At 40.7% G+C, this 13897-nt stretch overlaps 1 protein-coding gene and 1 pseudogene across 1 annotated transcript; one reads left to right on the top strand and one right to left on the bottom strand.

Annotated features, from left to right (window-relative positions):
- Positions 1 to 187: 187 nt before the first annotated feature.
- Positions 188 to 13316, bottom strand: atp6v1c2 (ATPase H+ transporting V1 subunit C2). The gene is made up of 13 exons (XM_061063219.1): positions 13220 to 13316; positions 12758 to 12959; positions 12210 to 12277; positions 11600 to 11685; positions 9522 to 9616; positions 5405 to 5496; positions 5226 to 5321; positions 5045 to 5113; positions 3237 to 3329; positions 3058 to 3145; positions 2525 to 2622; positions 2319 to 2448; positions 188 to 1718 (listed from the first exon to the last, which is right to left on the bottom strand). The coding sequence occupies exons 2-13, from the start codon at positions 12911 to 12913 to the stop codon at positions 1629 to 1631; spliced, it is 1161 nt and encodes a 386-aa protein (XP_060919202.1). The 5' UTR covers positions 12914 to 12959; positions 13220 to 13316; the 3' UTR covers positions 188 to 1628.
- On the top strand, positions 6892 to 9105 carry LOC132993393 (tripartite motif-containing protein 16-like; annotated as a pseudogene).
- Positions 13317 to 13897: the final 581 nt, after the last annotated feature.

Here is a 13897-nt window from a genome sequence, read left to right as displayed (position 1 = left end):
CACACACACACACACACACACACACACACACACACACACACACACACACACGCAGAGAGAGAGAGAGAGAGAGAGAGAGAGAGAGTAGCAGGTCTCTCTTCACGTCTTGGAAATTCAATATGCAACCAGTTTTGTTGTAAAGACATCTCAAACAACTACATTTCACAGGAAAAAATGGGACTGTTACTAATAACACAATACATTTTTATTTACCCCAAATCATAACAAATGTTATCTCAGAAAAGAAAAGGAGCAGGTCTTGACTCTTTTCTTATATTATTTAACTCACCACAAGAAAGATCTTTAGCAGAACATCCAGTTTGTGTAACGTAGCTTTGAGCAGAGCTGAGGAGTGGGCTGGAGGATACACATCAAAACCTGTACAGATTTTATTTTATTTTTCAATTTTAGAGTCCTTCATCTCCAACCAAAGCTGTTTGAACAGAGGTTATTAACAGACATGTGTCAGAACTCACACAGCTCCATCTGGAGTCTATTCAAGGAAGTATATGCAGATAAATTAAAGTTATTTTCACATTTGCAGACTGGTTATTTTGGGAGCTTGATGTCACCACATTTGGACAAGAGAGTGGACATTTATCGTGACTTGTTATTAAATCCAGTCATACACTGCTTTACCTAAAATGGGAACGTGATTTGAAAGATGAAGATCATGCCGTATTGAAGAAGAAGCTCCACAAGTCAAGGGGAAAATGTTCAGTCGAGCAGAAAAAAAAACATGAAATAGGGGACGTTTATGTTAAACCTAATATCTTCAGGGTGTCTGATAGGGTATAGCGGATAGACCACGCCCAATGTACAACAGCTGTGGTCCTCCAAGAGTCAGCCCCGGTTCAAGTCTGACCTGTGGCTCCTTTCCAGCATGTCATTCCTCACTCTATCTGCTGATTTATTGTACTCTTTCTTCTATAGAAAGTTATAATCCTTGACATTCAGTGCTGGATGGAGTGTTAATAGTTACTGGTGTGAGCTGCCTGTACAGGAAATAAATATACCACCACCAACCGGAAAGGAAACTACTTTCCTTGTACTACTGTAAATACATTGAATGCTGAAAAAAAATACTGACAATGAATCCCAAACAAAAAAGTGTCAAGTTACTTAGGTGGAAACACAGCTACAAAGTCATTTTAACTAAGCATAGTATTCTAGTTCTCCTTTCACAAATAATAGCTTTACATTAAAAACATTATGATTTTAAATAAGTTAAATGGTATAAACAGAGTCATGATATATTTTCCTAAACTGTCTTCGGATTTGCTTCTGTACTCTTGGACGGTCTTCAGGTTTCTGGAGGGAATCGTTCCACAGTGCAGTGCAGTCCATTTGCTGCTTTTATTTTGGTGAAGAGGACCAACGTTCATCCACTGTTTACAGATTATTTACAGAGCTGTCAAAGGGGAGCCCCGCAGTTATTTTCCAGCTCACGAGAAATGTTGAAAACCAAAGTGTTCAGGGATTTATCTTTCATTAGCTGAGCTTTATTTAGAGGCCAGTGCCCTTTTTTGTTCCTGGCTCTGACTGCTTAGTAGGAAGTGTCCACAGCGTGAGGGACCGGATCCTCGTTGTTGTGTCTTTTTTTGTGGGTCCTTCTTTTTTGCTGACTGCTAGCTGAGCTCCAGCAGGTTAGTGTTGACGTGGAAGCAGATGACGGAGGAGTACTCCTGCTGACAGATCCCTGGGATGTCAAGGCTCACCTGTTGGAAAGAGGAAGACAGACATAAACACACACAGCGGCATGAGCAACGGTGATATCAATCTCTTGCAGTAAATTTGCCCAAGGCTGTTGGAGGGTTGAGTCCAGGGATGGATTTGCTTGTGGTGAGCATAAAGGAAAGGCTCCAGGTAATCGCAGTCAGGTGTGCTTGGAAGCAAAACAGTGTTTGACTGTGTGTGTCAGCGTGTGAGACTGTGGACATGAGTGGGACTGTCTATGTATTGGACGAAATGATACATTGCCGCGTGTATCTATTGGACTCCTGATGATGAACCGGAAATAAATGGATTCAAGACCTAAGTGCAGGCGTCCAGAAGAAGTTCCACAACTCACACCTCACTGGTTAAGAAAAGTTTTATAATAGTCACTACACATGGTTTTGTCCAGACGTCTGTGTATTGTTAATCTCAGAGCGGTTTGTTTATTTTTCATGAGGTACTCACATGTGTGCATTAATGCTAATTAATTATTACTGAAAGTGTTTTTGGAGAGCTGAGAGGGACCAAAAAACACCCAAAGATTTAAAAAGAAACAAATAAAAGTCTTAATCGAAGCTTCATAAATGGATTCAGCCTCTTACCTCTGTCTTGCCAGCTGTGGCAGTGGGGTCCAGATGCATGAACAGTGAGGAGAGTTCCTCCCTGAGTTTTTTTGAACGCTTCTTGTCGCTCTGCAGCAGGAGAGCCTGATAGTTCACCGGCAGCCCGTACCTGAGAAAGTGACACAGACAGCTCAGGGAAATGCATCACACAAGTCGAGAAAATCACTGATGTCTGTAGCACTGACCTGAGGACCGACTCCACAAACACCCTCAATGCTTTCAAGTGAATCCAGGCAACAAAGACCTCACTGAAGTTCACCTTCAGCCAACGCACAAAGATCCCCTGTGGAGGAGATGTGCACATCAATATGACACTTCATCACAAACACTCAAATCCAAAGTAGAATCAAGACAAACAGATTTAGATTTTTAATACATTACTTCAGGTATTAATTATAATTTTGGAGGTTATCACTACATGGACATATTTGTCCCTAGTGCCATCAGACTGTACAACATCAGTGGAGATGACCAGGGCTTTACATTATTTTTTTTTCATCATCAGCCAAAATGGCTCGTTAACTCTACAATGGTACAATTTTACCCCCAATTGGCTAGTTGGCAGGTGTTAATTTAAAGCCCAGGAGATGACTGATTATAAATGTTATGAGAAGTATCCTTCAGCGGTTCTGGACTGTCGAGTTCACAAGTACGTGGCATACACACCTGAGATACACAATCAAACTTGTTTAGAGAGCTCTTATGAGGTTTGACTCACATACTGTTCCTTCTTGTGAACACTGAGCTGCTTCTTCTCCTGCTGCCTCTTCTCCTCCACATCAAAGCTGTACTCACGCACGCTGAACCTGTGTGGATCAGAGGCTACACTTTGGTAATTCACACAGATAACACAGCCTTGACTTGATGGGGAACTGTCTGCCAATCAAGCCTGCTTACTTGCTGTCCTGGGCGTTGGCTTTGAATTCACACACGGCTCTTTTGAAGAGTGTAACAGCGAATAGTCCTCCCTCTCCGTCCTCCAACAGCTTCCTGATGGTTACACAAAAATAAATAATGACTGGGTCAGAGTGAAGCATGACAACATGCAGCAACAGGTCAAGCCAGTTAAGTCTCGCTGAAGGTGATGCTTTGTTGCTGCTGTTATTTTTGGCCATGTTGGCTCGCTAAACATTTAATAAAACATCTGTGATTTACCTACTTTGAAAAGTTTAAATATCTGCTGTGAAAGGCCTACAACTCTAGCAAGTGCAACATAAAAAGGTGGGCTATGAGTTAAAGGCTTTATATGCGATTTTTCACATTTAAATATAATATAAATCAAGTATATCCTCTGAAAATAACTCTGTGAGTCATGACTGTCTACAATGGGTATAACATCCGAGTCCCACTGTTTGTGATGCTTTCAGAGTTTTCAGAGTCCTATCTTCAGTTTGTTTACATCGGCTGGACGGCCGGCTGACTCCTCCCCTCGTGTATAAAAGTTGTTTAATTGAGGGACTAGAGAAAAGAAGAATAACATACTGTACTCACTGCTTAACTGTGTTTCTAGATCACGCTCATTTCAGGTAAATTTACATGCAGTGTGAAGATATGAGCATAATAAAGATCACTAGCATTAGCATGCTAACACAACAATGCAGCGCGAGTTGTTTTGGTTTCATGCTGGTGATCAAGGGCGACATCTGCTGGATAAAAAAATCGCATACAAAGCCTTTAAGGTGTTTTCAAACTGAAACAATCTTCTTTTTTTTAAATAACTGATGGTATTGAAAAGTTCACCAAAAGCTGCCACAAGTGAAACAGGAAGAGCTCTGTCTCAGTTGCACAAAGTTGCTTGTGCAATTCAGAAAGTGTGCAGAAGTTTGCTTGCAATTTTTTAAAATTAATAACAAGAAATTCTGGGATGCTGTCGGCCTGGCGTTTAGGTAGCGCCTCATGAACGGAGGCTTTAGTCCTCCAAGCGGGCGGACGTATAGGTTCAAGTCTGAAGTGTGGTTCCATTACAGCATGTCACTCCAAAATGTCTCTAGAAATGTCCTACTCTACCCACTGTCCTATCAAAATAAAGGAATACACCCCCACAAAAAATAGAAGAACAGAAAACAAGGCAATAATGGGCCTTCATCAGCGTTGAAGGCCTTATGCTGTTAACTCGTCCATTGTTGATCTGTCCGCTGGCTGATCTACCCAAATAAAACTTTGAAGGACATTTAGCGTGCTGACTTTTCTGTCTCTCTCAATAACAGAGTGTAAAATTTAATTTACCCTCGCAGGATCAATAAAGTATCTACTTCTTCTTCAATATAGATGTCAGTGTGTTTCATAACCTGCTAAAAACTCCTCACAGGTGCTCTAAAGTATGGTATACATCTGACAATAATAATACAAAAACCTCTTTTCAATTCAAGCTCTACACATTTGAGCTTGACCTCACCTTTAAATTCTGCTTTAGCGATCAGTCAACAAAGCACTCTCTCAATGGATTTTCTTCTTAGTATTTAAAGTTTGAGCATGAAGTCATGAAGTGTTAAAATACTACAATCATTAGTTGATTACATGTTTTCTGTGCTGCCGGTCCGAACTGCATTGACTCTTACTTTCTGCCGGTAATGAAACACCTGCTGTTACAGAGCCTGACCTTTTGGATGCTGAGAACAGGCACTCTGAGCTTTGCAGGTGCACTTTGTACCTGGATCAGGTGGTGGGTCTTGTCTTACAGCGCAGAGTGCGTAAAGCCAGCTTACCTGCTGGAGCGAGGAACCACAAACTGTGACAAAGACTCATAAGTCCTCTCCCACTGCAGGTAGCTCCCTCTGAGACAAAAGAAAAACATGAAGAGAAAAATGCGTAGAGGTGAGAATCATCACAAACACTTATACAGCATAATGAAGTTAGGCCAGGTGTTGGTGTGTTTGTGTCACCGACCTGCTGACCAGTACTAGAAGAGTTGTGAGGTACTCTGACACCACCAGGTCTTCTCGTCTCACTATGTCATTCAGGCTGCAGGTTTGTAAACTCCCACTGTAGAGAAAGACACCCCAGTTCAATATTCATACATGACATAATAATGTCAACTTCCTTAGCGTGTATCGGAGATCACGTACTGCGTTTTGTGGTCAAAGCTTTGCAAGCTGGTTTTCACACTGTTGTACGCAAGAACTCGGGATCTTAATTCCGCCTCCATCAGTGAAACTTCCTGAAACACATGAAGGGTTAACAGCATGTTGGCAGAAATTCTGGGTGTTGTGGTCATGTAATGATAAAAGTGTCTTGTGTTGTTAAAGGTCTTAAAATTAGTGGGAGTAAGCAGGTGCCCTTGGGGATGGTGGAGAGATGGTACATGGGGACCTCTCACATACCAGAGAAGAGATAACTTCTCCGTTGCTAAGCAGCATGACGTAATGTCTGTTAAGTGTTATCTGTATTGTGCTTAAATACGGAGACTTATCTCTATTCGGGGAGCTCCTCTCCCATAACTTTGTGTTGTGTGAGATCCTGTGCACTACTTGAATACAGAGACACAGACTTTAAAATCCTCTTTGGGATTGTGATGTTACTTTTTCACCCACACAGCACAAGAAAGAAAACTTTGAAACTCAACATTTTGAATGACCTCAAAACATTTATGAACTCAGATTCTATACCCCTTGCATGCCGACACCTATATTGAGTTATGACACATCGGTGATAAATGAACATTTAAAGACAAGTTTTTAGCTGGTTATAAAACAGACTGAATTTAATAATGTTGCGCTTTGTGAGCTACAGAAGCAAATCAGACAAAATACATTTAGATTAAGGCAAAGGAAACCAACAGGTGTTCCAGTGATGGAAGCGGGCAAACAAACTTGTCAGACAGAACTGATTCTACCCGACCTAAAAAGCCTTAACATTTTTCTATTAAGCTCCACGAGCAGACATGAGGTCAAACTAGGATAAATATTGGATGGAGAGAGTTTAGAACACAGAAAGGTTTCAAGACAGATGCAGAGCTGGTTCAACACTGAAGCTTCAGTGTCTGCACATCGACTCTAAGGAGGAGGGGGTTGGGGATTTACTTGTTACTACACAACACCATTAGAGCAGGCGATGTCGAGCAAGAGGGGGAGACAAAACTAATGTTTCAGCAGCATTGTCATGACTACATGTACAGTTGGTCCATTTTTAAAATTGCTATACCTGGGACATAAAAGGTTATCATTTTATAGTTTACCGTTAGACCTAAAGCATAAAGACGTAGTCAACAACTTAAAGCTTCAAATGTATTCAAATGTGGAGCAGGTTTTAACTGAGGCTTCAACCTAAATGAGGACACAAAGTTTAAAATGCACAGTGCTGCTCCTCTTCCTGAAATAAATCAGAGCTTGATAACCCCCCTCCCCACCCCTCTTCTTCCTGCTCTCAAACACGGTCGGCTCCACTCTTACTGAATATTTCCTTGTTCCCTCCCCTTCAGAGCTACAGTTTGAAGATGGGTGGGACTTACATGAGCGGATATGCACGAACACATGTTGTGTAGATCAGAGCTAAAAAGCAGTTTCAGTTCTCAGGAAGTGAAACTCAGACAGTCTTTGTTATACCGAGAGGAGAAATGGCGCAGAAAGGAGTTCAGCTGGACCAGGAAATCTTCCCTTGTTCAATCTGTCTGGCGCTCCTGAAGGATCCGGTGACTGTTCCCTGTGGACACAGCTACTGCATGAACTGTATTAAAAGCCACTGGGATAAAGAGGAGGAGAAGAAAATCTACAGCTGCCCTCAATGTAGGCAGACCTTCACACCGAGGCCTGTCCTCGTGAAAAACACCATGTTAGCAGTTTTCGTGGAGGAGCTGAAGAAGACTGGACTCCAAGCTGCTCCTGCTGATCACTGGTATGCTGGACCTGAAGATGTGGCCTGTGATGTCTGCACCGGGGAGAAGACTGAAAGCTCAAAAGTCCTGTCTGGTGTGCCTGCCTTCTTACTGTGAGAAACACCTCCAGCCTCATTTTGAAGCAGCTCCACTGAGGAAACACAAGCTGGTGGAGCCCTCCAAGAAGCTCCAGGAGAAAGTCTGCTCTCATCATGATGAGGTGATGAAGATGTTCTGTCGCACTGATCAGCAGTCTATCTGTTATCTCTGCTCTGTGGATGAACACAAAGGTCATGACACAGTCTCAGCTGCAGTAGAGAGGACCGAAAAGCAGAGAGAGCTGGAGGTGAGTCGACAAAACATCCAGCAGAGAATCCAGGACAGAGAGAAAGATGTGAAGCTGCTTCAACAGGAGTCAGAGGCTATCAATGGCTCTGCTGATAAAGCAGTGGAGGACAGTGAGGAGATCTTCACCGAGCTGATCCGACTCATGGAGAAAAGACGCTCTGATGTGAAGCAGCAGGTCAGATTCCAGCAGCAAACTGAAGTGAGTCGAGTCGGAGAGCTTCAGGAGAAGCTGGAGCAGGAGATCACTGAGCTGAAGAGGAAAGACGCTGACCTAGAGACGCTCTCAAACACAGAGGACCACAACCAGTTTCTACACAACTACCCCTCTCTGTCAGGACCCGGTGAATCTACGGACACATCCAGAATCAATATCCGTCCTCTGAGGTACTTTGAGGACGTGACAGCGGCTGTGTCAGAAGTCAGAGATAAACTACAGGACGTTCTGAGAGAGAAATGGACAAACATCTCACAGAGAGTGACTGAAGTGGATGTTTTACTGTCACAACCAGAGCCCAAGACTAGAGCTGAGTTCTTACAATATTCATGTGACATCACACTGGATCCAAACACAGCAAACGCACATATGTTATTATCTGAAGGGAACAGAAAAGTAAGAGAAATCGGTCAAGACCAGTTTTATTCTAGTCACCCAGACAGATTCACTGTATGTTGTCAGGTCCTGAGTAGAGAGAGTCTGACTGGACGCTGTTACTGGGAGGTGGAGTGGAGAGATGGAGTTTATGTAGCAGTCGCATACAAGAATATCAGCAGAGGGGCGAGGTCTGCATGTGGATTTGGATACAATGAAAAATCTTGGGCGTTAGATTGTTACGACAACAGGTATAAATTTTGGTACAACATCGTCAGCATTCCTGTCTCAGGTCCTCAGTCCTCCAGAGTAGGAGTGTACCTGGATCACAGAGCAGGTATCCTGTCCTTCTACAGCATCTCTAAAACCATGACTCTCCTCCACAGAGTCCAGACCACATTCACTCAGCCTCTACACGCAGGACTCTGGACTTATCCTGGTTCCACTGCTGAGTTATGTGAACTGAAATAGACAGAAGTCATTTAAAGGTACAGTACGTAATGTTTGAGCTCCTATGAGTAACTCTCTTTCCTGTGTCTGTTTAGCCACGGAGGCTTTGATGCTCATGGTGACTTTTGTTCACCTTTTCTATGCATGAAAATATGAAATTTTCTTCGCTTTAAAGTAATGTTTAAAATGTGCACTGCATTTTGTTGTTTTTAATCTAATTCATGGGTCTTAAGAAAGAAAGCACCAGGCCATTTCTTTAAAAGTAGATATCATGTTTCAACAGCTTTGTACATTCTTTAAAAAAAAAAGAAGTACATTTTTCTTTTGGCAGAATTAATTTTAAATATTAAATTGATTGAAAATCTTACAATGTAGTTTGTAGTTTATGTTGTCCATAATTTGTGTAACATGCATAAACATCTAAATCGTTTGATAATTATTAACTAAAAAAATGTTCAATAAATGTATGAACCACTCCTTTATGTCCTTCGTGACAACTGATTTGTACTGGATGTAATAGTTAATTTAAATATGGTGAATTCATCATTTATAAAGTGTAAATATAGAATCAGTAAAGACATTATAGATTTACCTATTTATCAATAATTCAACATTTACAACTGTGTTTATGAGTTTTAATGCTTTATAGATGATGATTTAAGAATCAACTAATGATTTGTCACAAGGCAAAACATGACGTAAAAACAAGATGCTTCCAAAATCGAAGATGATGGACACTGGATGAAGCACCAGAGTCCAACAGGAAAAGCTACATTTTGGACTTTATATCAGTGCTATGTGTACCTGGGTGTATTCAAGTAAAAACAAACAAGTGGAAAACAACAAACTGGTGAGAAGAAAACATATTGATGCTGCTTCATTATGTGCTCAAATATTTCATTGTTTGCGCACCAGTCACTTGATATAAATGTCATCAACCTGCTCGCTTGCTTTTCCTGAATCCTCCCTGTATAAATATATTTACCTTGTTGATGATGTCTGCCAGGCTGGACAGAGGCAGAGTTGTGGGATACTTGGCTTTGTCCCACTGAAACTTTGTCACGTAGCTCATCAGATCCACTGAGGAACAAAAAACAGAGAAACAAGACATAAAAAACTGCACAGATGGAAAAAACACACCACTACTCTATGATATAGAAGTGTCATTTAGAAAAAAGATCAGGGCAAAAACTAGTGCTACACAAGAATCGAAATACTGAAATGTGACATTTATTTTGAGTGCATCATATTTTGCATCATATTGGTAATTTTCAACAACCAAGAAAGATGATGCTATGACAAAACAAAATATATTCCGAAAAAATCATTTGAAGGCAAGGACATATCTGCAGCACTCTCGTCCTTCATTATAATGATTGGTTGTCCCAAACTTTATATTCATCAAAGTATTGCACTTTATTCCATTCAGAAATTGCACCTTGCCTCAGGTAATTTTGTGTTAATCTTTAGATTCATGGTGCAGCTCCATTGCAAAAACATGCATGTAAAAAAAACCCACACAACACTCCAGCTCAAAGAGCACACTGCCAGTAGATAAACTACCCCTCAGAGACTTGAGGTACGCTTTCAGGGGCGACAGGACGGCTCTCTGAGTCACGCCGTAGTCTGATGGGGAAAGTCATGAGGGAAGCTGGTTAGCCTGGTCTGTGTTGATCAGCTGTGGATTTGTATGAGGAGGCTAATACAAAGTGTTAAGGGTTAGGTGTTGTGAAAATGTATGGCGGAGTGGATGTATGGAAAGCCATGTGAGCATTTATATGATGTCCTTGATATCGAGTGTCAGTTTCCTGCACAAGGACAGCCTGTGACACACTAGTTCACTATTAACTACTAGGCAGAGAAAGATATGAAATGTTAACTAGTAAGAGCCAATCATAAAACTAGTTGGGGTCCTTTAACTATACTATTAAACTATTGAGCCTCAATAATGTTTACTAGTTGACTAGAAAGAGCTTAAATGTCCTCTTGTAACACTAGTTATGTTCCTTTTGTCCTTACTAATTAACAAGTGAGTTAAAAATGTGTACTAGTTAACTAGTAAGAGCAAAACATTTTCGCTTGTTAACTACTGCGAGCCAAAAATGTCAGCTAGTGTCACTATTTGCACTGGTGAAGCTGTTTTAGATCTTAGAAGTAAATTATTGAAATGATTACAGCATTTACTAGTTGGTGTGGTGAAAGCCAAGATGCTCACTAGTCAAACTATTTGCACAGAATGATAGTGAGGAGGTGGGGAGGAAGTGTGAATTGAGGCTTTCTATTGGCTCTCAGGTTTAAAATAAAGAAAAAAAACCTTTAAATCAGAACAGAGTTTTTTTTATTTTATCGAGGACTTCATTTCATCATGTTGCATACTAGTTAACATGTTGGCTTGACGGGTTGCAGCTACGCGTAGGTAACTAGTTGAAGTCTATTTTAAACTAGTTAGAGCCAATGAACATGTATTTGTGCTGATATAGTTTACTTGTTACAGTCAATGTGACACTAGAGGGGGTCTACTACTAAACTTTTGATGCTCAAAAATGTTTTCAAGTACTGGTTAAATATCCACTATCTGCACTAGTTTTGGTCATTTTGGCCTTCCTAGTTGAATAGTGAAAGTAAGATATGTTACCAACAAAACAGCACACTACTTGAGATCTTCATGCAAAAAGTTAACTAGTGAAGAGCTAAATGCATTCAACAGGTTGTAGAGCTATTTTTACGAGTACTGGAGTGCACCTATGTTGAAGGGCATGTGTGCACTTGCACTGTTTACGTATGGCTCCTTTGGAGGGTTGTGTAACTACTGCTCCTTCTGTAACAAGTTTACATAAAAACGACAATAATAATAATGTAAAAAGTCCTGTAGCCATTCAGCATTTGTGTGTGTTTGTGTGTTTGTGTGTGTGTGTGTGTACACATGCATATAGAATTTGCTTTAAGTAGTGCTCATACAGCCTAGGGCTTCTGTGCACTTACTGAATGAGTTTCTTTACGCTGTAATTAACACCCTGATTACGTATGGGTGTGTGTGTTTGTGTGTGTGTGTTTGTGACTCACCTCCATTGGCTAAGGCGTTTTCCAGCACTTTGTCATCAGACTGCTCCATCACCTCCCTCATACACTGATATGTTTTTTTAATCACACTAACCAGGGAACAGGAAAAACATCATAGTTTAAATGGTATTCATTAAGTCACAACTTCTCAAAGTTCATTTCCTGGAAATGTCTTTTCTTTAAATTCGACACTGAGGCCTACAATGAACTGTTAATGTGGAATGAGGGTTTTATCGATCAGGATTAGGCCTCTAGCTGAAGAGAGATTCAGAAAACAATTCATCCAAATCTAAACAAAGAGATTGGACTAATGTATGAGGTAAAGTCTGTCAAGTTTAGCCAGATTTTGATGTTGCAGAAATACTTTAATATCCAAGCCTACACCACTCCCGCTCAGGTAAACAATGAATTTAAAATCAGACAGGAAAACTAACCGTCAGCTACCCCTGGCCATCAATTAGTCATGAAACAAACTGACCACAAGGTCAGAGTTACACGACTTATTTAAGGACAAAGATTTGTGTATATATTAATCAGCTTTTATGTGGATTAACAGAGTATGAGTACATTTTCAGGCTGGTTCATTTTTCTCAGCCTTTTTTTTTTTTTTTACCTCTCAGTCAGTGTGTCAAGCTTGGAAAGATCATCTGACACGCTGAGCAGACTGTCCAGTATTCCCACCTGAGGTCACAGCACAGACAGCGCAGTTAGTGTTACTGTGTCATCGATTCGACATCCCGGAGAGCTCAAATCACACAAGCAACACTACAGTGTGTCTTGGTTTTTTTAAAAAGGAGCCAAACTCACTTTCCATTCCCCATTACAAGGGTTTAAATGTTTGAACCCCTCACAAATGGAAAACTGCAGTTAAAATGTGAGCAGGTGAGCATAGATCACCTTGAGTGAAATGGGTCAGATGGAAATTTTGCCTCAAACTGCAGAGAGCAACCTGAGCCTGTGCAGCTTCACCAGAGAAGGACACCAAACACCATCAGCCTCTTCGGCTGCTCTATACTGTACAAACCCAGATCTAACATACACATGCAATTCTTCTTCTATTTGATGATGAAACTGTTCCATGTCAGGTCTTTGTGTGAATGTTTACTTAGTTTCTATACTCTCATACGCTCCTCGTATACTGTAGGTGATGCAAAGTCTTACCTTGAGCTCTGGAATGGAGAACCTGCAACAGGAGGCGAGGTTCTTTTTGGCTATAGTGCGCTTGAGTTTTTCTACACTGATTAAACTGGCCTTGTCCAAAGGGACAGAAATTAACCACAAGTCTGTCATGACTCCCAGTCCTTCACATGGAGACATCCAGTCAAAATCCCCACAGCAAGAATGAGCTTTGGCACCACAAACACTGTTAATCAAATCATACAAATATACAGTTAGATTAACTCCATCATATAGGCCAAGTATACAGACTTTCATGTAAAGCTATTTTTTTAATAATATATTAAGGCTTAGATTAAATCTTCTATTTAGTTTTCACAAAGTCAGAGTGTCCTGTAATAATTTTTACACTTTCCTTTGGGCCTGGCAACAAAAAATAAATAATACAAGAAAATAAATAGGCCTAATTAAAAGATTACAACATTACAAAGTCATCATGATTCTTACCTTCACGTTATCCTCATGGTTCCCGTGTCAGTCTCTCTGTGAGTGTAGGGAGAGTCTGAGCAGCAGCTCCACCTGAGACTGACTGCTCTTTGTCCTCTGGGATCACAGGCAGCTCTGACATCACTCCAGGTGATTTGAGCAAGTAAAACCAGTTGGGTTACAAGGATATGACACAGTAACTATCCAGGAAACTATAACACATTCATGTTGGCTATAATTAGAATCTTTTGGATTACAAGTGTTCTAAAATGATTTAGCCAGCCAAAAAAAGAGATGAATGTTACAAATGCAGTGTTTCTTTTTCGGGTTTGAAAATATGCATAATAAAGTTTGACGAAAATATAAAGTTACGTTAATTACCATGATGGATTTATTGTCATTTTAATAATTATAATAATAATAACAATACTGTTATAAAATAATTAAACATCTTTCATTTTTCAAACATGCTTCAAACATGCTTCAAAGCCACCTCCATTGTCCCAGTGCCGAAACACTCCAGCCTCTCCAAGTTAAACCTCGGAGACCTGGGCTTCAACACGTCCCTCCGTCACTGGATAATGGACTTTCTGACCAACAGACCCCAGTATGTTAGGTCAGGACACACCTGCTCCACCACTATCACACTCAACACAGGCGAGAAAAGAGAGAGATGAGATTCAACTTTATTGTCATTAC

This window comes from Labrus mixtus, chromosome 18 (genome assembly GCF_963584025.1).
Source record: "Labrus mixtus chromosome 18, fLabMix1.1, whole genome shotgun sequence".
Taxonomy (NCBI): domain Eukaryota; kingdom Metazoa; phylum Chordata; class Actinopteri; order Labriformes; family Labridae; genus Labrus; species Labrus mixtus.
Note: the sequence above shows the minus strand (reverse complement) of the source record. Positions and strands in the feature narration are given on the sequence as shown.

Coding starts and splice junctions, on each gene's coding strand:
- atp6v1c2 (XM_061063219.1), bottom strand. CDS start 12,913: ATGTCTCCATGTGAAGGACTGGGAGTCATGACAGACTTGTGGTTAATT. Junction 11,686..12,209: donor CTTGACACACTGACTGAGAG/GTAAAAAAAAAA, acceptor TTCCCTGGTTAG/TGTGATTAAAAAAACATATC. Junction 5,114..5,225: donor CTTCTAGTACTGGTCAGCAG/GTCGGTGACACA, acceptor CTTTTGTCTCAG/AGGGAGCTACCTGCAGTGGG.